The sequence below is a fragment of the Erythrolamprus reginae genome, chromosome 8, assembly GCF_031021105.1.
Source record: "Erythrolamprus reginae isolate rEryReg1 chromosome 8, rEryReg1.hap1, whole genome shotgun sequence".
Classification (NCBI taxonomy): Eukaryota; Metazoa; Chordata; class Lepidosauria; order Squamata; family Dipsadidae; genus Erythrolamprus; species Erythrolamprus reginae.
In genome coordinates, this window is record NC_091957.1 from 5,834,240 (window position 1) to 5,857,429 (window position 23,190).

The 23,190-nt window shown below is 41.8% G+C and overlaps 1 protein-coding gene across 4 annotated transcripts in view; it reads right to left on the minus strand.

Annotated features, from left to right (window-relative positions):
- Positions 1-20,268, minus strand: part of CNTRL (centriolin) — a 71,108-nt gene extending 50,840 nt beyond the window's left edge. Inside the window, exons 1-12 of one of the 4 annotated variants that reach the window (XM_070758567.1) lie at positions 20,087-20,268; positions 17,571-17,781; positions 16,130-16,254; positions 15,832-15,962; positions 15,181-15,322; positions 13,010-13,196; positions 11,924-12,117; positions 11,288-11,407; positions 9,301-9,523; positions 7,806-7,915; positions 6,218-6,412; positions 641-794 (exon numbers count right to left, since the gene is read on the minus strand). In XM_070758567.1, the coding sequence (XP_070614668.1) occupies positions 641-794; positions 6,218-6,412; positions 7,806-7,915; positions 9,301-9,523; positions 11,288-11,407; positions 11,924-12,117; positions 13,010-13,196; positions 15,181-15,322; positions 15,832-15,962; positions 16,130-16,254; positions 17,571-17,748 (1,759 nt within the window). In that variant the 5' untranslated portion in view covers positions 17,749-17,781; positions 20,087-20,268. Of the gene's footprint in view, positions 1-640; positions 795-3,263; positions 3,689-6,217; positions 6,413-7,805; positions 7,916-9,300; positions 9,524-11,287; positions 11,408-11,923; positions 12,118-13,009; positions 13,197-15,180; positions 15,323-15,831; positions 15,963-16,129; positions 16,255-17,570; positions 17,782-19,825; positions 19,912-20,086 lie in introns of those variants that run through there. The other 3 variants (XM_070758566.1, XM_070758568.1, XM_070758569.1) reach the window with 3 other exon arrangements.
- Between the last annotated feature and the right edge of the window lie 2,922 nt (positions 20,269-23,190).

The window sequence follows — 23,190 nt, forward strand, 5'->3', positions numbered from 1 at the left end:
CACGTAGAAACATAAAAGATTGACGGCAGAAAAAGACCTCCTGGTCCATCTAGTCTGCCCTTATAGTATTTCCTGTATTTTATCTTAGGATGGATATACAGAATATTTATCCCAGGCATGTTTCAATTCAGTTACTGTAGATTTACCAACCACGTCTGCTGGAAGTTTGTTCCAAGCATCTACTATTCTTTTGGTAAAGTAAGATTTTCTCACGTTGTTTCTGATCTTTCTCCCAATTAACTTCAGATTGTGCCCCCTTGTACTTGTGTTCACTTTTCTATTAAAAACACTTCTCTCTTGAACCTTATTTAACCCTTTAACATATTTAAATGTTTTGACTGTGTCCTCCCTTTCCCTTCTGTCCTCCAAATTATACAGATTAAGTTCATTAAGTCTTTTCTGATAAGTTTTATGCTTAAGACCTTCCACCATTTTTGTAGCCCGTCTTTGGACCGTTCAATTTTGTCAATATCTTCTTGTAGGTGAGGTCTCCAAACTGGACACAGTATTCCAAATGTGGCCTCACTAGCGCTCTATACAGCGGGATCACAATCTCCCTCTGCCTGCTTGTTATACCTCACATGGCCAGCTTGCCATAAAGGTTTTGGACAGAAGAGATGATTGCAAAGGAGAAGGTTACCATCAGTGAGCTGTTGCTCCAAATCCCGGATTTCTTCAGTTTCATTTGCGATCCTGGACAGCACATTATCCAGGCGGCTTTCCAGTTGCTTATAATGCCTCCTCATCATGTCGAGTTGCTGCTCTTTGCTAGCTTTCTGGGCCTTCATATGAGCCTAGGGACAGAATGGACAGATGTTGACACATTGCAAAGAGTACACATGTTGAGGCCCTGGAAAGAGTGCAGAGAAGAGCAACAAAGATAATTAGGGGACCAGAGACTAAAAACATATAAAGAACGCTTGCAGAAATTGGGTATGTATAAGTTTAATAAAAAGGACAAGATGTGACACGATAGCAGTGTTCCACATTTGAAGGTCTGCCACAGAGAAAAGGGGGTTAACCTCCAAAGCACCTGAGGACAGGACAAGAAGCAATGGATGGAAACTCATCAAGGAGAGTAGCAGCCTAGGACAAAGCAGAAATTTTCTGACAGTGAGAACAATTAATTAATGGAATGGCTTGCCTCCATAGAAACATAGAAGACTGACGGCAGAAAAAGACCTCCTGGTCCATCTAGTCTGCCCTTATACTATTTCCTGTATTTTATCTTACAATGGATATATGTTTATCCTAGGCATGTTTAAATTCAGTTACTGTGGATTTACCAACCACGTCTGCTGGAAGTTTGTTCCAAGGATCTACTACTCTTTCAGTGAAATAATATTTTCTCACGTTGCTTTTGATCTTTCCCCCAACTAACTTCAGATTGTGTCCCCTTGTTCTTGTGTTCACTTTCCTATTAAAACCACTTCCCTCCTGAACCTTATTTAACCCTTTCACATATTTAAATGTTTTGATAATGTCCCCCCTTTCCCTTCTGTCCTCCAGACTATACAGATTGAGTTCATTAAGTCTTTCCTGATACGTTTTATGCTTAAGACCTTCCACCATTCTTGTAGCCCGTCTTTGGACCCATTCAATTTTGTCAATATCTTTTTGTAGGTCAGGTCTCCAGAACTGAACACAGTATTCCAAATGTGGTCTCACCAGCACTCTATATAAGGGGATCACAATCTCCCTCTTCCTGCTTGTTATACCTCTAGCTGTGCATCACCGGAGGCTTTCAAGAAGCGACTAGACAGCCATTTGTCTGAAATGATGTAGGTGGCAGGAGGTTGGACTAGAAGACCTTCCGAGCTTGCTCCCAACTCTTATTGTTCTATGTTTTATGACAGCTTAAAGCAACGCCAAGAAAATAAAAACCAAACCCCCGCAATAGCTAACATAAATATTATATGCAATAACTGGTGGGGTTTTTTTTTCAAAGATCACAAAACCCATTCTAACCTGAATTATGGGTGTTTCCCATATAACAACACCTCCTGGCAGCGCAGCCTAGCTAAACTGTCCTGAGAGCAGGTTTTATTATAATAAAAGAGTTGGAAGGGACCTTGGAGGTCTTCTAGTCCAATCCCCTGCTTAGGCAGGAAACCCTACACTACTTCAGGCAACTTCTGGAGGCAAGCTGTTCTACTGATTAATTGTCCTAACTATCAGGAAATTTCTCCTTAGTTCTAAGTTACTTCGCTCCTTGTTTAGTTTCCACCCATTGCTTCTAGGTCTTGTTATTACAGTGCCCAGTTTGCGCTGACTTAGAAAATAGCTTGTAGGTAAATTCTGCATGCTTGATTCCCACAAACTGGGGTTCCAGGCTACCGATTTCTATATCAATAGCAAACGAAAAGAAAAAGAAAAAAAGATTGTTTGGACTGTCAACTTCCAAAATAAAAGCAATGGTTAAAAAAAACCCCAACAATGAGGAATCTCAATACTTCGTCAAACGGTCCCTTTACAAACTTTGACCCTCCAGCAAAAATGCAATTTAAAAATTTAAAAATGCAATTTAATTAATTTCATCTGCACCTCTATAACTGTCTGGTTTGGTGCTGCAACCCAACAGGACCGACACAGACTTCAGAGAAGAATCAGAACTGCAGAAAAAACAATTGCTGCCAACCTGCCTTCCATTGAGGACCTGTATACTGCACGAGTCAAAAAGAGGGTGGGGAAAATATTTACTGACCCCTCACATCCTGGACACAAACTGTTTCAACTCCTACCCTCAAAACGTCGCTACAGAGCACTGCACACCAAGACAACTAGACACAAGAACAGTTTTTTTCCGAACGCCATCACTCTACTAAACAAATAATTCCCTCAACACTGTCATACTTTCTACTAAATCTGCACTTCTATTCTACTAGTTTTTCTCATCATTCCTATCACCCTTTTCCTCCCATGTTGACTGTATGACTGTAACTTGTTGCTTATATCCTAAGATTTTTATTAATATTGCTTCTTCATTGCTTATTTGACCCCTATGACAATCATTAAGTGTTGTACCACATGATTCTTGACAAATGTATATTTTATTTTATGTACGCTGAGAGCATATGCACCAAGACAAATTCCTTGTGTGTCCAATCACACTTGGCCAATAAAAATTCTATTCTTCTATTCTATTCTATTAAAAATGCAAATCTAAGAATGCAATCATTTCCAGTTACACTCTTCCAGATTCCCTGAAGCCAAAGGAAAAAAAAGTGGAAGCACGTTTCATGTGAGCAAAATCCCGCACTCACCAAGCATCTCAGCCATTGTTGACACACCCACAATCACGCTCGATCCTTCTTCCTTTTGCTTTCCTCTTATCTACTGCTGAATGCTGTCAACTCCCCTCCAAGGTTCCTGCAGCTGCTGAGCCTTTCGATACGGGGGGGAGTGAGGGGGGGAGGAGAAGACTTACACTGCTTTCCTTGTCTCGCCTCCTTTTCCCCCTCTCCGCTCAGCGTGTGCAATTCATTGTGGGGAGAAAAATGCAGCAACGGGACATAGCTCCCCTAATCTCTTTTCTCGCCCGGTGCATCGTCCTCTTAGTTTGACAGTTGCAACTCGGGGCGAGGAAGTGGTTTTGAAAGAAGCCAGCTCCAGAGACCGTGCGAGATTCTTTATGACGCTTTGCACAGCGGGAACGTGCGTGCCAATCCCTGCTTGTCTCGGCTAATTGGGCTCTGCCCTGTTTGCTTTAAATCACAACACAGGAAGCTGCCATCGGCAGCCAATCGGCTGGAGGAGTGGCAGGAGGCACTTCTGCTCTCCGAGAGAGGCTGGCCGCTGCAGGAAACAGCTTCCTTTTGTTTCGAAAGCATGGGGGTGGGGGACGTCAGTTTTAGAAGGCTGACATTTTGGCAGGGTTTCCTGTTGTGAGCTTTGTGGCCTGGTGCACAAAAATTAGTCTGGGACAAGATATGCAGTGGTACCTCATCTTACGAACACCTCTTCTAACGAACTTTTCAAGATACGAACCCGGTGTTTAAGATTTTTTTGCCTCTTCTTCCAAACTATTTTCACCTTACGAACCTAAGCAGCTGCTGCTGGGATGAAGGGGTTTCTTTTCCCCCCCTTTTTTGAAGAAAGAAAAGGGAGGGGCAGCTTGGAGGGGTAAAGATTTTGCATGCTTGCAAAGGCACTGAAACAGTGTCTTTTTAAGAAAGAAAAGGGAGGGGCAGCTTGGAGGAGTAAAGATTTTGCATGCTTGCAAAGGCACTGAAAGGGTGTCTTTTTAAGAAAGAAAAGGGAGGGGCGCCCCCCTTGCCTTTCTTCCTTCCCACTCACCCTTTAGCCTAGCCTTGCTTCTTCCACCCGCCCCCTTTAGCTGCTCCTCCCTGCCCTCTGTTCGCCTCCCTTCTAAAGTTTGGGATTTTCCTGAAGGATTTGCACGCATTATTTGCTTTTACATTGATTCCTATGGGAAACATTGTTTCATCTTACGAACTCTGCAACCAATTAAGTTCGTATGATGAGGTACCACTGTATTCACCCCACACGGGATGGAAAAGCTGGATAGGGCTGGTTTGCAAACGGTCAACGCTAACTTCATTTCCGATATTCTGCAATTGCCAAAATATTTTATTTTAAAAAATGGCTTATTGAAAGTTGGCTTTGCTAAAAGAACTCTGGGTAGGTCGAACTGCATCTTAACTTCCCGCAGACCAATTGGACTTTCGGCAATATGACAATAAGCCGAGGTGTCTGGCTGATGTGGTTGGCAAAAACTCAACCAGCTGAATTTCTTTGACAGAACAGATTATTATTATTATAATTATTATTTATTAGATTTGTATGCCGCCCCTCTCCGAAGACTCCTAGTTAAAAAGCTTAACGAAAAAGCTTAACCCAAAAAAAGCTTAAAAAGAAAAGAAATAAGTTGTCAAACTTGAACAATGGGAGCTATCTAACAAAATAAAATTCAATGGTGAAAAAAGTAAGGTTCTACATTTAGGCAAGAAAAACAAAATGCACAGGTACAGTATATGTGGCACATTGCTCAACATTAGTAACTGAGAGGGATCTTGGAGTCCTAGTGGACAGCCATTTAAATAGGAGCCAGCAGTGTGCAGCAGCTGCCAAAAAAGCCAACACAGTTCTAGGCTGCATCAACAGAGGGATAGAATCAAGATCACATGAAGGGTTAACGCCTTGGTAAGGCCACACCTGGAATACTGCATTCAATTTTGGTTGCCACGATGCAAAAAGGATGTTAAGACTCTAGAAGAAATACAGAGAAGAGCGATAAAAATGATTGGGGAACTGGACTAAAACATATGAAAAACGTTTGCAAGAACTGGGTATGTCTAGTTTAATGAAAAGGAGGACCATAGGAGACATGATAGCATCTTCCAGTATCTCAAGGGCTACCACAAAGAAGAGGGAGTCAAACTATTCTCCAAAGCAAAAGTGTTGGTTATGACCTATAAAGCCCTTCATGGCACCGGACCAGATTATCTCAGGGACCGCCTTCTGCTGCACAAATCCCAGCGACCAGTTAGGTCCCACAGAGTGGATCTTCTCCGGGTCCCGTCAACTAAACAATGTCGCCTGGCGGGACCCAGGGGAAGAGTCTTCTCTGTGGCGGCCCCGGCCCTCTGGAACCAACTCCCCCCAGAGATTAGAACTGCCCCCACCCTCCTTGCCTTTCGTAAGCAATTTAAAACCCACCTCTGCCGCCAGGCATGGGGGAATTGAGATCCTCTTTCCCCCTAGGCCTTTACAATTCTATGCATGGTATGTATGTATGTATGTTTGGTTTTTATATTAATGGATTTTTAATCATTTCTAATATCAGATTACTATTGTACACTGTTTTATTGTTGCTTTTAGCCGCCCCGAGTCTCCGGAGAGGGGCAGCATACAAATCCAATAAATAAATAAATAAACAAACAAACAAACAAATAAATAAATAAAACAAGAAGCAATGGGTGGAAACTAAACAAGGAGAGAAGTAACTTAGAACTAAGGAGAAATTTCCTAACAGTCAGAACAGTTAATCAGTGGAACAGCTTGCCTCCAGAAGTTGTGAATGTTCCAATACTGGAAGTTTTTAAGCAGATGTTGGATAACCATTTGTCTCAGATAGTGGAGGGTTTCCTACCTAAGCAGGGGGTTAGACTAGAAGACCTCCAAGGTCCCTTCCAACTCTGTTGTTATTGTTATTAGAAAGCAACCCGTTTTAAAACAGGACGATACACACACTTACATGTCTTGGGTCTTTAGGATCCAGAGAATCTAGGAAAGTCTCCAAGCCTTCTAGCTCCTTTTCCTTTTCCGCCATTTCTTGTCGCTGTTTCTGCATCTGTCTCTCTAGTTCCAGAGCCTCCTCTTGTAACTGATGCAGGAGATGAATCTTGTTGCTCAGCTGCTGCCGAAAACAATCCTTTTCTGCTTCAGATACCTGGTGAGGAAAATGTAGAGTATTAACCAAAGAAACCTGGGGAAGAAATGAGCACGCAAGAGTATCTCAAGTTAGAAGGCTTGGTATAAAAACGTGGCATCTATTGCCGTTCAGAAATTGGGGTTCCCATTCCTGCTTGGACGTCAACTCTCCTTGTATTAATGCAGTGTTTCTCAAATAGTGGGGTGGGGCCCCCCTGTTCTTTCTTTGCCAGAGGGAGTAGGGGTCTTTTGCACCAAACAATAGCACACAGCACAGAGTAAGAGATATGAAGTGCATATAACAAACCTATAAGAGACATCATGGAAAAATATTTAACAGGGATGAAAAGAAAGTTTATATGTTTTTTAGTATTAGATTTGTTTCACTACTATATTGTTTTTATTACTGTTGTGAGCCACCCAGAGTTTTCGGAGAGGGGCGGTATACAAATCTAATAAATAATAATAATATTAATATTAATAATAATAATAATAATAATAATAATAATAATATTTATTTATTTATTTATTGGATTTGTATGCTGCCCCTCTCCGGAGACTCGGAGCGGCTAACAGCAATAATAAAACAGTGTACAATAGTAATCTAATACTAAAATAATAATAATAATAATAATAATAATAATAATAACAACAACAACAATAATAAGAGACAGACAGAGATGATGTGACAAATGTAAGCCTCCCGAAAGATAAAATGAGAAAATATGACGAAGTGTATGTAGCGCTTGCCTTCACTGTGACTATGGTGGGGGACGAGAAAGACCGGTATGTTTATTATGTCTAAAAATGTTGGCAGTGGACAGCATGAAGCCAAATAAATTAAGGCGTCATTTAAATACATTACACCCCAATCACGCTGATAAACCGCTTGAGTTTTTTCAGCGAAAACATGCTGAGTATTGCAAACAATCATCCCGGTGGAGTTGGGGTGGGCGGGAAATGTTTACTTCTTCCTACAGGGAGCGCAACAGAAAATAATTGAGAAACACTGCATTAATGGAAATAAATTCCAGATATAAGTAAACAGGATTGTGGCTTCGAGGGGCTTTCTGGGTCAGTCTCTTGTCTTTTTATGCTCAGCAACATTGCTATAAAGGATGAAAATGGAAGATAAAATGCTAAGTCTTGTTCCCATTTCAGATTAAGGATTGTTTTTGCTGCAAAAAAAAAAAAAATCAAATCCCCACTTTTCCAGTTTAAGAACCTTAAACTGAAATGTTCGAAATGTATCCTCTAGGCACAAAAAGACTAAGGTTATGTCTCGCATTAAACCATTTTTTAATCTTTGGTGTATTGGGTTCAATGCAACACATGAATGGCAAAGCGGAAAATGGTTAGCACGTTGAGTGGACATAGCTAGATTGGTCACCACGCTCCTCATTTGTTCAGACCTTTTTCTGGCCGACCGCATCTTGGATTTGTTTAAGCTCCTCAGTGACTTTTAAGACCTGCTGCTCTGCCTTGGTGACTTCATTGTGCAGCGTGGCCAATTTTTCCTGGGCTGGAAAAAAAAAATGCAGATTCAGTTGAAAGGGACTAGAAGCCAGCGAGGTGAAAGGCATTTCTCTTCTGCTAGAAAAGCAAAAAAGCAGCCAGAATCATAAGCTTGCACAATACTGGAAAAACAATACCATACCAACAGATGAAAATGGGATAAAAAGAGTTTTAGATTGTGTGGAAATTGATAGATTGATGAAAGAGATAAAAAAATAAAGATGAGTACTAAATAGTGGGGGAAATGGTATAAATGGTAAGTGTTGTGGTCAGCTCTGGCCCTGCTCCTGCCCCAAGGACTGTGGATGTGGGGGAGACATCCACATGCTGCAGGTCTGTTTTGCCCCCGGTGGAATCTGCTGATGAAGGCTCCTCTGACCAAGAAGACAGGAGCGACAGGGAGGAGGAGAGTGGAGCAGACAGCTCAGAAGGAGATCCATTATCTAGCTCCTCCTTGGATTCAGAACAAGAGTTAATGATACAGCCACGCATGCAGAGAGCGATGCATAGGCAGCAACAACTGAGAGATTATTATCAAAGAAAATGAGGCCACCTGTGGTTGGGTGGGGCTGTGGTCATTAGTGAGGCTGCTATAAATAGCAGCCTGTGGGTTTGGCCATTGTGGAGGATTATCTGATCGTTGTGTTTTGTGCCTGCCTTGCTGACTTCGACCTTGGTGTGCTGATTTTTCCCCGCTTTGAAACTAAACCAGAGCAAAGTGTGTTTCACTTTGTGAAAGAAGAAGGACTGTGAATTGCCTCACAGCTGCAAGCTAAGTATCACAGAACTGATAAGGGACTTGTACCAATTACCAGTTTGTTTGGAGACGAGTGCTCTTTGCTATCCCAAAAGAGGGCTTGGTTTAAGTGAATTTTCATGATAAAGAACATTGTTTTGAATTTTCAAACGTGTGTGTGTATCTGAAATTTGTACCTGTGAATTTTTGGGAGGATTCTACTAGAGAGCCCGACAGAACAGTAAGAAGATAGGAAAAACATATTTTTTAAAAAAGAAAAGCAAATGATTTTTAATGTTTAAATAATAATTGCTGCCGAAGCTTTTAAATTCTCTTTCCCTTCATACACTGGCTGCTAAGGATCAGAGATAAATTTAAAAAGAAAGTTCAAAATAATTTCATAATATCATTTTAAATCTGAATAATACCCACTGAAGCTATTTCAGTACATCTTCCTGGAAATCTACCACCCTGGCTAAACCTGTGAGATGAATTGCTGTCTATTTCAGCTATTCATCTCTATGATCGCAAGGGACTTGATTCATTTATTGATAGGTCAACATCAACCAAACGTTCCTGAGGGGGCTACCCCAACAGCCAGAGGCCTAAGCTCGCTGCTCATGATTTCAAGTTAGGACAAGGAAAGCTGTTGATACCTTCTTTAATCTTCCTCTCTTTCTCCTCAAGCTGTTCATCGAGGGACTGGAGAAGATTTTGTTTAAGCTGCTGGGCTTCTCGATGTCCCTCCTTCTCCAGGTTTCCCATCTGCACCGTCTGAGCCTTTCCGGGGATATAACCTTCCATAGCAAACATGTTCCTTTTGTACCTGGCCTTGCCGATGTAAGGACTTTCGTTCGGTATGTTGTCAAATTCAAGATTCTAAAACAGGAGAAATAATAATGCAGGAGTCCAGGGATGTTAGAAGACCATCTGCAAAGCCAGGTGAGAGATATGGCCCATTCTTAGTGGGGCTTTGAGACATGCACCTCAGGAGGTCACTGTTAGGACTCTGTCCATAACTCTTGGTTGGCAATATATTGGCTGTAGGTGTTACAGACTGCCACAAGAGGGAGCTAAAGTTTATAGCTTATTTCTCTGTGACCCTTTCTGATTCTCTTTGTCTGGCTACTCACTCTCTGCTCTGTAACTCTCTGCAATCTCTCTTTATTGTAGTCATGCATTATAGCCAAAATGTGTTTAGGTTTGATAGCTTTACTTGCCGATTATGACAAAGACAACTATCTGAACTTCTTGGTTTTCTTGAAGACATTTCATTACCCAACTAGGTAACATCATTAATGCCATCATTATCAGAGGATGAAGTACTTGGAGTCTCTAATGATCATCTCTAATGATTTAAGTGCCAGAGCCAACTATAACAACATTGCCAAAAAAGCCTTAAGTGTTCTTAACCTAATCTTGTGTAGCTTCTTCTCTGGTAATATTGTACTTTCAACTTGAGCATACAAAACATTTGCTAGACCAACTCTTGAATACAGCTCATCTGTCTGGAGCCTGCACTACATATCGGACATTAATACAGTTGAGAAATATTTCGCAAGAAGAGTCCTCCATTCCTCTGTTTGCAACAGAATACCTTATGCCACCAGACTTGAAATTTTGGGCTTAGACATTTTAGAACTATGCTGCCTTAGGTCTGACCTCAGGGTAGCGCATAAAATTATCTGCTACAATGTTCTACCTGTCAATGACTACTTCAGCTTCAACTGCAACAATACTGAGCTCACAACAGATACAAACTTAATAGATACAAATGCAAGAGATACAAATTTAACCTGATTGCAAAAAAAATCGACTTCAGCAAGAATGGTCAATGCCTGGAACACATTACCTGACTCTGTAGTTTCTTCCGCAAACCCCCAAAACATTAACCTTAGACTGTCTACCATTAACCTCATCCTATTCTTAAGAGATCCATAACGGGCGTGAACAAGCGCAAGAACCATCTCATGTGTACAAGTTTATACTTTTACTGTAATCTTATATATGCTTGAAAAAATGAATGAATGAATGAATGAAAATAAAAATCATCTCAGCACACACTTATTGTGTTTATGCCCTTCTTCTCTGGTCATCCCACTAAGAACTGGCACCGGACCAGATTATCTCAGGGACCGCCTTCTGCTGCACGAATCCCAGCGACAAGTTAGGTCCCACAGAGTGGGTCTTCTCTAGGTCCCATCAACTAAACAATGTTGCTTGGTGGGACCCAGGGGAAGAGCCTTCTCTGTGGTGGCCCCGGCCCTCTAGAACCAACTCTCCCCAGGGATTAGAATTGCCCCCACCCTCCTTGCCTTTCGTAAGCTGCTTAAAACCCACCTCTGCCGCCAGGCATGGGGGAATTGAGATACTCTTTTCCCCTAGGCCTTTACAATTTTATGCATGGTATGTCTGTTTGTATGTTTGGTTTTTATAATAATGGGTTTTTAACTGTTTTTAGTATTGGATTATTATTATATGCTGTTTTATTGTTGCTGTTAGCTGCCCCGAGTCTCCGGAGAGGGGCGGCATACAAATCCAATAAATAAATAAATAAATAAACTGGGCTACCAAAAATTGGGCTCCCATTTTAGCCAAAATCTTAGACTGCCAAACATCAGACCACCGCTTTCCAAGAATTACCTCCACTGGATAATAGCCCAACGGTTCGAACTTGGCATCGATTTTATAGAAAGCCAACTCTTGTTCCAGCTCATACTGCTTCTGGCAAGCTCGAGTCAGTTCCACGGTTTTCTGCTTCAGCTAACGGAAAATGCAGAGGGGGGGGTAAAGCAACGTCAGTTTCAGGAAGGTGTGGATATGTACAAGCAGTAAGTCATGGTCATTAGAACTGGGGTAGGCAAAGTTGGCTCTTCTATGACTTGTGGACTTCAACTCCCAGAATTCCTCAGCCAATCATGCTAGCTCAGGAATTCTGGGAGTTGAAGTCCACATGTCATAGAAGAGCCAACTTTGCCTACCCCTGGATTAGAAGATCCATGATGTGTGCTGAACAATCCAATGGGTTCGTTCACACATTTGGCAAAGCCAAAACCAAACAGATCACACATGATGGCTTAGTGTAACACATGTCCTGAGCCACAAGGGTACACAGAAGTTGTGATACAAGCAAGCATCTGGGTATATTTGATGTAGGGATACAGAACCTGTACAGCTGTGTACAGTGCTGTTTTGCTTTTCATGATTAAAAATAGTGGTGCAATCCATAACTTTAGAATAGGATCTATGACTGTCTAACACCCATATCCATTGCTTTACCAACTCATTTTTGGTGTCCAGTTCGGCCCCCAGGTCTTTATGGGTCTGTTTCTGCTGCTCTTGCTTCTGTTTTAAGGATTTGTTCTGCTCCTCTTGTTGCTGGACTTGCTCTAGCAAATCAGACTGTTGGTTCTGCAGGCATTCTATCTCCTTGGTCATCTGTTCCAGGTTACGTTCCAAGTGTTCTACCTCTTCTGCAAAAGACAAGCAAATGTTCTGGCCTGGGCATTCCCAAACTACGAAGCAGGCTCCTTGTGCCGACAAAACCTCCCCTTTTTTATTAAGATACTATGCATTTCTTTCATTCACATCCAACAAAGTCTTTCAAGAGAGAATTTAAAGTCACAGGCCTTATCTGGATTGGAGAGCTGCCAGGCCAATATCTTCAAGACTTCTCTGAGAGTCACAAACAATTAAGTGACCTAATTATCCCCTGCAAACTCCCCTTCCATTTTGCTCTTCTTTTATTCCCTATGGGAGGGGTCATTCATCATCCACCTGTGGCCTTACTCCAAAGTCGGCCCTTGTTCCTTAGCTGTTCCCGCCATCCGGCAACTCTGTGCAGGCGCACACTGGGAACAGCCTCCAGCTATTCCTCTGCCTCACTGATGTCTGACTCCAAAGGCAGCTGATAACTGCCAGACTGCCCTGGCCCCATCTCTGCCTCCGATGCAGAGCACTCATCAAAGCCTGTTTTTCGCAAAACTAGGGTGCGCAGATGGTTTGGGAGGCCTGCAGAGTGCTTCTGGGGGCTAGGCGAAGGCAAAAATGTCAATTTTTGTGAAAAATGGGTGAAAAGGGGGCAGATTTTTGAAAAAATGGGGGCAATTTTGCCTTCCCCCAGTTCCCAGAAGTACTCTGCAGGTCTCCCAAACCCTCTGCACGCCCCGTTTTTCACAAAAATGGGCCTGTTTTTCACCTATTTTTGCAAAAAATTGGGTATGCAGAGGGTTTAGGAGACTTGCAGAGTGTTCCTGGGGGCCAGGGAAGATAAAAAACATTCCCCCCCCCCTCAGTTACCTCTTCGAAATCTTGGTGCATCTTATACACCGGTGCATCTTGTGGTCTGAAAAATAGGGTACTTACCTAAATTAAATCTTTCAAGGGCTTCTTCCCTGTCACTATTCGTCACCGGCTGGCCCTCAAGATCCCCCAATGACCTCAGATGGAAGATGGTATAGAGACGGTAGTGAGGAAGGTTCACCACTGGGTTGTCGGCCAGGAATAGAGAAGTCAAATCTTTAAGAGGCTTCAGTTTGGCTACCTCGTGGAGCTGAAAGGAAATAATAGAAATTAATAATTAATAAAATAAAATAAATAAAATAATAACATAACATAAACTAAAATAATACAGTGAATAAATGAATAATAAAGAGGCACAAGAATTAAATGTTGAGGCATAAGTCGGGGTTAATTTTCTACTAGAGACCATGAAATGATAAGCTAAGTGGTTCTTTTATACTAAAACTGAATAGAAATTAATGTAACCAGTTAAGATGTTCTACCAATCATGATGCTTCGTGTTAACTCAATTTCTGGAGTTTAAAAAGATCTATTGGAAGGAAGTCTGTATGAATGCTACACAAAGACAAACTGAGCCGAATAGTAAAGTTGGGAAACCTTTTTTAAAAAACACAGCTTTTTCTATTATAATACTTTCATAGAGCTGTACAAATATACAGCGAGAGAACCAAAAATAGAAGCCAAGGAAGAGCATTTTAAGAATACACAAAATGCTTGTTTGTGTGGGAAAGTACATTTTCTTTTCTTTTTTTTAGCTTTAGGGGAGGTTTATCCCAAATTATGTGATCCAATCCTTGTTTTCCAGCAAAAAGCAAACAACACTGTTCAAAAAACTAAAGGGAACACTTAAACAACACAATGTAACTCCAAGTAAATCAAACTTCTGTGAAATCAAACTGCCCACTTAGGAAGCAACACTGACAATCAATTTCACATGTTGTCAGCACATTCAACTTTGCACAGAACAAAGTATTCAAGGAGAATATTTCATTCATTCAGATCTAGGATGTGTTATTTGAGTGTTCCCTTTATTTTTTTTTGAGCAGTGTATATATTTATAGTGAGTTTCTGCAATCATAGGATTCTGCAATTGGTTATCCTATGACTCTGGAAGCTGGTTCGTTTGGCTACAGCAATAACACTTAGACACATATACCGCTTTATTGTGTTTTTTCAGCCCTCTCTAAGTGGTTTACAAAGTCAGCACATTGCTCCCAACAATCTGGTTCCTCATTTTACCAACCTTGGAAGGATGGAAGTCTGAGTCAACCTTGAGCCCATCAAGACTGAACTCCGGGCAGTGGGCAGAGTCAGACTGCAATCCTGCATTTTAACCACTGCACTACCAGGAAGGGAGGGAGGGATAGCAATAACACTTAGACTTATATACCGCAGCTAGAATATCGCTAGCGCAAATGTGGAAAAATTACAGATCCCATCAGAAAGCCTAATTATTGACAAAATATATAGGTGTGTAGAGATGGATGAAATCACAAATTCAATTAAGGGAACTAAAATTAAAGAATCAAAACGATCATGGTACAAATGGCATGAATGGATTCAAAAGAAAAATTAAAAATGTTACAATATAAAGTATCAGTATATATAGAAAGAATAACAAATACCTTACGAATGTCAATAGAAACGAAAAGCAAACATTTTCCCTCTTTCCTTTTATTTCAAAGATGTATTATACCAATGATATATATAATTGAATGTATATTATTAAATTAAAGATATAAAGAAATGAATGATATATACAAAAGGTAACAGAGATGGAATAAGATCTGTAAAACTTAAACAAAACATGTGAGAAATATTTTTGAAAACAACAAAGAGATTTTTTTTTTATAAAAGACTTATATACTGCTGCGTAGTGCTTTTACAGCCCTTTCTAAACAGTTTACAAAGTCAGCATATTTCCCCCAGCAATCTAGGTCCTCATTTTACCAACTTTGAAAGGATGGAAGGCTGAACCAATCTTGAGCCGGTCAGGATCGAACTCGTGGCTGTAGACGAAGTTAACCTGCAATACTGCATTCTAACCACTGCGCCATCAAGGCTCCTTATTAACAGTCAGTAAAGGTATCGCTAATATTCCAAGAAAGCACAACTGTTTTCATAGGCGACTATATTGCCAGATGATGGGAAAGATTTAAACAATCACAACAATAGATACAATGGTACACAATCCTCTATTATTAAACATTATTGTAGGATGGAAAATCACTTACGGATGAGATTTTATTTTTTCTTAAATTCAGGATGCGAAGGGACCGGAGTTTTTTCCCCAGCCATATAGGGAGGTGTTCAATCTCATTCCCAGCCAGATTCAACTTCTGAAGACTATGTAATTGTTCAATGCCTTCTATTTTACTGGAGAGGGAAATAGATGGGTTGACAATCCGGTATATTAAGGTGAGGAATAGGTTCAGGTTTTAACATGAACGTTAGTTTTTACACAAAAGAAGAGCTGTGATAAAAATTTCCGACTGCACAGGCCAGGGTGAGAAGAACAGAACAACACCTCAGTTAAATAGAAAGCTAAGAAATTACAAGAATACAAAGGCATCTAAACTTACAGGAAGTTTGCTGGTATTTATTGGTTTGTTGTTACTTATTAGATTCGTCCGTGTATTTCTTAGACTACCTTTGTGTACTTGTATCCCTTTACAACAGAAGTGCTAAGGTAGTGAAAGCTGAAATTGAGTGGGTTTATCGGGAGTTCGTTTAAGAAGAATGCGAAAATTTATCCTCCACATTTTGCAACACATTAGTCTCTGGCTGATGCAAGTTTAAAAAATGGGAACAGTCTTATCTGTTGTTTTTTTTAAAAAAAAGTCAAGAAAAGCATTGCAATTATTCACTCTTTTTTTCTTGCTCACCTTATTTTATTGAAAGAGAGGTTGAGGTCCAATAACTTCAAAAGTTTATCCAATTTTTCAACCTTTTCGATCATATTATGGCTGAGGTTTAAGACTTCCAGTTTACTACATTTCTCCAGATTTTCTATGTACTAAAGGAAATAAAAATATGCTGTTAGATTCATCTACTCAGCTCTGCAATCATAACTATAAAGCACTAGAAAGCCTTTCTTTACATCAGGCTTATTTGTACAATTCCCATAATTTCTTATTTGCCTGTAGTTGATGGTTGTTAAAGTACAAAGCACCAGACACAAACCTTAAATTTCTTTCCTCCATCTTTACCCAGAGAAAGATTCAGGGTGGTTATGTGTGCCAGATTTTCTTGCTTGGCAAGCTTCTTAATAAGGGGCTCTGTTATGTAGCGGATACCTGGACCGCCATCTGAAATCAATAGCAAGGTGTTAGAGGTAGTAAGAAACATAGAAACATAGAAGATTGACGGCAGGAAAAAGACCTCATGGACTTCATCTAGTCTGCCCTTATGCTATTTCCTGTATTTTATTTTAGGATGGATATATGTTTATCCCAGGCATATTTAAATTCAGTTACTGTGGATTTACCAACCATGTCTGCTGGAATTTTGTTCCAAGCATCTATTACTCTTTCTGTAAAATAATAATTTCTCACATTGCTTCTGATCTTTAGCCCAACTAATCTCAGATTGTGTCCCCTTGTTCTTGTGTTCACTTTCCTATTAAAAACACTTCCCTCCTGAACCTTATTTAACCCTTTAGCATATTTAAATGTTTCGATCATGTCCCCCCTTTCCCTTCTGTCCTCCAGACTATACAGATTGAGTTCATGAAGTCTTTCCTGATACGTTTTATGCTTAAGACCTTCCACCATTCTTGTAGCCCGTCTTTGGATCCGTTCAATTTTATCAATATCTTTTTGTAGGTGAGGTCTCTAGAACTGGACACAGTATTCCAAATGTGGTCTCACCAGCGCTCCATACAGCGGGATCACAATCTCCCTCTTCCTGCTTGTTATACCTCTAGCTATGCAGCCAAGCATTCTACTTGCTTTTCCTATTGCCTGACTTTTCACCCCTTTTGAGACTGTCAGAAATCACCACCCCTAAGTCTAACACAGAACTGCCAATAAAATACTCGATAAAAGGCTATACACTCTAGCAAGTGTATAGAAACAGAACAAGGAACAATCTAAACATTATCAAAGCCATAGAGGTGAATTCTGGGAGTTGAAGGCCACACATCTTGAAATGGCTGAGGTAGAGAAACACTATATTAGACATATAAGCTGCTTCCATTAACATTCTTGGTGCCACACAAGATATTTTAAAATCAAACATTTAATAAACAATAGCAGGATAAAAGCACTACCCTCCCGACTTTTGATCATGTGACCACAGGGATGCTGCAACAGTCGTAGATGTGAAAAACGATCATAAGTCACTTTTTTCCAGTGCTGGTGCAACTTTGAACAAACACTAAGTGAACGTTTGTGAGTCGAGGACTATTTATAGCACCGATGCATGTTGGAGCTGAGCTAGGGCAACGGTTCAGGTGCCAGCAGATATGGCTCCCCGTGCCACCTGTGCTATAGGTTCGTCATCACTGATCTATCGTGCATATTTTACAAAAAATATAAAAGAGCCAGTGTTTAGATCTCCTAAGCAAAGTCCCCGAAGGAAAGCTGTAACATTTTATATAATCCAATCCTGATTTTTACGATACCTGTATCGCCTTCTCGATCTACCTCTCGTTGATATCTTTGACCAGTTGGCTGGCGGGTCGGCACAGTTCCGTCTGTGTCCAACGGAGACGATGACCTGCTACGGACCCTTGCAGACTTTGGACTCCAAGAGCGGGATGGAGACATCGGGGATGTTTTCTGTGGCTGGCCTCTCCTCATTGCACAGGTCTCTGCATGTCATACGGCAAAAAGCTGAAAAGAAAGAGACCCATGCTTTCCAAGTGGCACAACCAACTTAGCAGCTTGCTTCGCCGTAAAACCCGTGAAGTCAGCAACTTTAAATCCGACTCTCCTCCAAAATATTATCCTGCCCTGCACAAATTTTTCGTAATAAGGGAAATCAATTTGAAGCCACGTTCCCAAGGCGGTCTAGTTTTACGGCTCCATCTTTGCTTACTCATTACACGCCTCTTTTCCGGAAGCTGTGGTTCCCCCTTCAACGCATAAACACTTTAGCAGATGTTACAGTTAAAAAACTATAAAGCTTTTACAGTTCCAAAGTAGCAGGATCTTCTTCACAAATTGCTTCCGTTTCCTACCTTGAGATCTCTGATTACAAGCCTGGATTGCAGATAACGACTCCCTTATCTGTATCGGCAAAATAGGAACTCCTTTTTTTTTTTTTAAGGTAAAGTCAGAGATCACACAGTTTTATCTTTAGAAGGGAAAAAAGCTGAATTGAAAGTAAAATGCTACTGTATAAAAAGATTGCTTGCCTCATACCCCTCCTATCTTTCTTTTTGTATCCCCATCCCCTTTCCCCATTCTTAATAAATTAATAAAGTATATTTTAAAAAAGAAAAGAAAGTAAAAGCTAAGCTTGTGTTCGGAAGGCGTATAACTATTTCTGCATAAACCGCTTTCTACTTAAATGAACACTTATGAAAGCAGTGCCTCAAATTTATTTTTATTTTTTAAAAATATGCCATTGATGGTTTTTATGTTCTTTCCTTTGGGCATGTTTCCACTGGTATACAAAAGAGCCAGTCACTGTTGGAAACTAGCTTAAACTAAAATCAGAAAGAAAAAAAACCCCCACCACACATCATTTGCTCTTTCATCTTCAACCAAGTTTGCTGTTAACACATTTTTGTCTACATGCATAGGTTGTCCTCGACTTACAACCACAACTGAGCCCAGAATTAATGTTGCTAAGTGGGACATTTATTGAGTTTTGCTTCACTTTACAACTTCTTACAACAGTTGTTAAGTGAATCAGAATTTAAACAGAATCCCTAGGAATCAAAGCAAAACATGCCAGTCCCAGATGTTTTTCCTCCCTTTAAAAAAATACCTGGAAAAAATAATAATTTTAATATTTGTGCAACAAAATAAACCCAAGGATTGTTTGGAAAGATTGTAACAGGGTGAAGATACAAAGAAAACAACAGGGGGAAAAAGGGTTAAATGTTAGGTGGGAAGGATTGGCCAACCAGAAACTTGAAAATGTAGTACAAAATACAAATATAAAAAATATTTTTTAAAAATTTATGGTTATGTGCAGAGTGCAGGAAACGCTTTGACTACAGCTCCCATTAGCCAACATTGGGTTGGGGGGGGGGGGCTGATGGGGATTGCTTCAATAATAATAATAATAATAATAATAATAATAATAATAATAATAATAACAACAACAACAACAACAACAACAGTTGGAAGGGACCTTGGAGGTCTTCTAGTCCAACCCCCTATTTAGGCAGGAAACCATACACAACTTCAGACAAATGGTTATCCGACATCTTCTTAAAAACTTCCAGTGTTGGAGCATTCACAACTTCTGGAGGCAAGCTGTTCCACTGATTAATTGTTCTGTCAGGAATTTTCTCCTTAGTTCTAAATTCCTTCACTCCTTGTTTAGTTTCCGCCCATTGCTTCTTGTCCTACTCTCCAGTGCTTTGGAGAATAATTTGACTTCCTCTGCTTTGTGGCAGCCCCTGAGATATTGGAACACTGCTATCATTTAACAGACTGGCTTATGGGAACTGTAGTCCAAAGCATCTCCCCCACACTCTTCAATATAGCCCTAATAGTTCTATTTTTTTCCCCATTTATTAAATTTTCAGATTTGTTTTTAAAACCATGAGCGTTTTAAAGCAGGGAGGAAAGCTCTCCTTTGCAAGAAGGGACTATATCCCTATCAATACCCTCCAACCCGGGGATGGCTGATGGGATTTGTAATCCAAATCACACACACACACACACACACACACACACACTCAATATAAGCCCAACTCACCCTCTCTCAATCCTAAATAGCACCGGTGCAAAAACAATGTTTTAAAAACCAGGCTTCCAAACTCTATTTCCGGCCTCTCAGGGAGAGGAAGGCTGGCTGGCTGCCAGAGGGATGGGATTTGTAGTCCAAAGGGTTCCGGGGTGGGGGGTGAAAGAGTCCTCAGATGGGACGGGGGGGGAGTAGACGGCATTACACTTATACACATACACACACACACACACACACACATAGCGTCGCAGCAGCCTCCAAAATCTGCCTCACCTGCGCGGCCGCGGCCCACCTGGCCGGGACGAGCCGCCTGGCGCGCGGCGCGTTGCTTCCCGCCGTCTCCATGGCAACCACTGCGGGAAGCCGGCCCGGGCCCTGAACGCGAGGTGTTTGCGGGGGAGGGGGTGCGATGAGGAGGAACAGCCCTCTCTCGCGCGCGCTCCCGGGTCGCGCGTGCGCACCAGCTGGAGCTCGCGCGCTTTCCCGCCCGAAAGCCCCCCCTGAGGCCCGCCCTCGCGGAGCCGTCTCCGCGCCTTCCTTTCCCGCCATTGGCTGCTCTGAAAACCCGCCCCTTGGATTGGCCGGGAGGCCTCTCCTCTCCCCGAGGGGCGGGGGGCCTTTAAAAAAGCCGGCGGGCTCCCTCACAGCTGTGCGCTAATTCGATTTGATTGCACTCGCCGAAGCAGCAGCAGCGAACTCTCGTTGCTGCCGCGTCTCTTCGTTCCTCGAAAGGGACGACGCTGCGGGGCGCCGGGGAGCCCCCCAAAATATCTCCACGGCGCCCCCGCAGCCAAAGTCCTCGAGCTCGAGGCCGGGCAGGACCTTTTGAGCTTTTGAGGTAATTCTAGCTGAGACTTTTGGTATGTTGTGTAGGATACGGAGGGGAGCGCGAGTTCTTTAGCTAATTAATAGTTTATTATTTTCAGGGAGTAAGTATAGCTCCTGTGGTGGTTTTAACCACGGTGTGTATTCTTTGGGGTAAAAACGCCAGGCTTGAGGTTATATCTCCACAGTAGTGTTGTTTAAAAAACTCCAACATTTTATTTATTCACTAAAAATAGCTATTTCGGCCTTACCGGTGGGGTTTCCGTCAGGAAATAACGCAACCCATCGAAGTAATTCTAAAGGCTTAAAATACTGGTACAGTCTGAGGTAATAGCCTGCCCTGTTTAAAAAGGACCAAAAGGCCACAGATGGTGTTAAAATGAGTTTTTGAGGTAAAATTGCCTCAGGAACTGACCTTGAAAGTCAACTCTTGGGACCTGAGGAAATTTTAGCCCAAGGCTCAAGTCCTTTACAAAAAAAAGCAAAACTTGTAGTGAGGACTAGTTAATTCAAGCAAAAGTGAACTAATTACTTCAGGTCTAGGAGTTTATCTTACTTTCTTCAATAGTCAATGAAGACTCAGGTAATCTCAGCAAGGTCATTTTAAAAGGACAGAAACATGGGTGAATAAGAATTAAAAAGAGCTTTGAAATAAAGACTAAAGCAGTGATATCTAAACTAAAAAGTACTGCAAATAAGTGGGGAAAGTTAATAAAAATTAGTTCTAAGGAGCTGATTTCCCTGAGGAATGAGGCTGAGATAATTTTAGCCAGGTGCAGTTAAAAAGGGCTAGACAACCACAGGTGAACAAGCAATAAAATTAGCTTAAAAGGCAAAATTGTTTCAGTGCCTGCAGTTGCCCTGGGTTTCTTGAGTAGTTAACTCTTGGGACCTAAGGAAATTTTAAGCCAAAACTCCTTAAAAAAAGTAAAACACGGAGAGGACTAGTTACTTCAATTAACTAAAGGCACAAATCAACAAATTGCTGCAGGTCCAGAAGTTGACTTTACTTTTTTGAAATAAAGTCAACCGTTGAGGACTGAGGTAGGCAAATGGATAGGCAAAGTTGGCTCTTCTATGACGTGGTCTTCAACTCCCAGAATTCCTGAACTAGCATGGTTGGCTCAGGAATTCTGGGAGCTGAAGTCCACAAGTCCTAGAAGAGCCAGCTTTGCCTACCCGTGCCCTAGGCCAGGGGTAGGCAAAGTTGGCTCTTCTATGACATGTGGTCTTCAACTTCCATAATTCCTGAGCTAGCATGGTTGGCTCAGGAATTCTGGAAGTTGATGTCCACAAGTCCTAGAAGAGCTAGCTTTGCCTACTCGTGCCCTAGGCCAAGGGTAGGCAAAGTTGGCTCTTCTATGACATGTGGTCTTCAACTCCCAGAATTCCTGAGCTAGCATGGTTGGCTCAGGAATTCTGGAAGTTGATGTCCACAAATCCTAGAAGAGCTAGCTTTGCCTACTCGTGCCCTAGGCCAAGGGTAGGCAAAGTTGGCTCTTCTATGACATGTGGTCTTCAACTCCCAGAATTCCTGAGCTAGCATGGTTGGCTCAGGAATTCTGGAAGTTGATGTCCACAAATCCTAGAAGAGCTAGCTTTGCCTACTCGTGCCCTAGGCCAAGGGTAGGCAAAGTTGGCTCTTCTATGACATGTGGTCTTCAACTCCCAGAATTCCTGAGCTAGCATGGTTGGCTCAGGAATTCTGGAAGTTGATGTCCACAAGTCCTAGAAGAGCTAGCTTTGCCTACTTGTGCCCTAGGCCAAGGGTAGGCAAAGTTGGCTCTTCTATGACATGTGGTCTTCAACTCCCAGAATTCCTGAGCTAGCATGGTTGGCTCAGGAATTCTGGGAGTTGATGTCCACAAGTCCTAGAAGAGCTAGCTTTGCCTACCCATGCCCTAGGCCAAGGGTAGGCAAAGTTGGCTCTTCTATGACGTGTGGTCTTCAACTCCCAGAATTCCTGAGCTAGCATTGTTGGCTCAGGAATTCTGGGAGTTGATGTCCACAAGTCCTAGAAGAGCTAGCTTTGCCTACCCGTGCCCTAGGCCAAGGGTAGGCAAAGTTGGCTCTTCTATGACATGTGGTCTTCAACTCCCAGAATTCCTGAGCTAGCATGGTTGGCTCAGGAATTCTGGGAGTTGATGTCCACAAGTCCTAGAAGAGCTAGCTTTGCCTACTCGTGCCCTAGGCCAAGGGTAGGCAAAGTTGGCTCTTCTATGACATGTGGTCTTCAACTCCCAGAATTCCTGAGCTAGCATGGTTGGCTCAGGAATTCTGGGAGTTGATGTCCACAAGTCCTAGAAGAGCTAGCTTTGCCTACTCGTGCCCTAGGCCAAGGGTAGGCAAAGTTGGCTCTTCTATGACATGTGGTCTTCAACTCCCAGAATTCCTGAGCTAGCATTGTTGGCTCAGGAATTCTGGGAGTTGATGTCCACAAGTCTTAGAAGAGCTAGCTTTGCCTACTCGTGCCCTAGGCCAAGGGTAGGCAAAGTTGGCTCTTCTATGACATGTGGTCTTCAACTCCCAGAATTCCTGAGCTAGCATGGTTG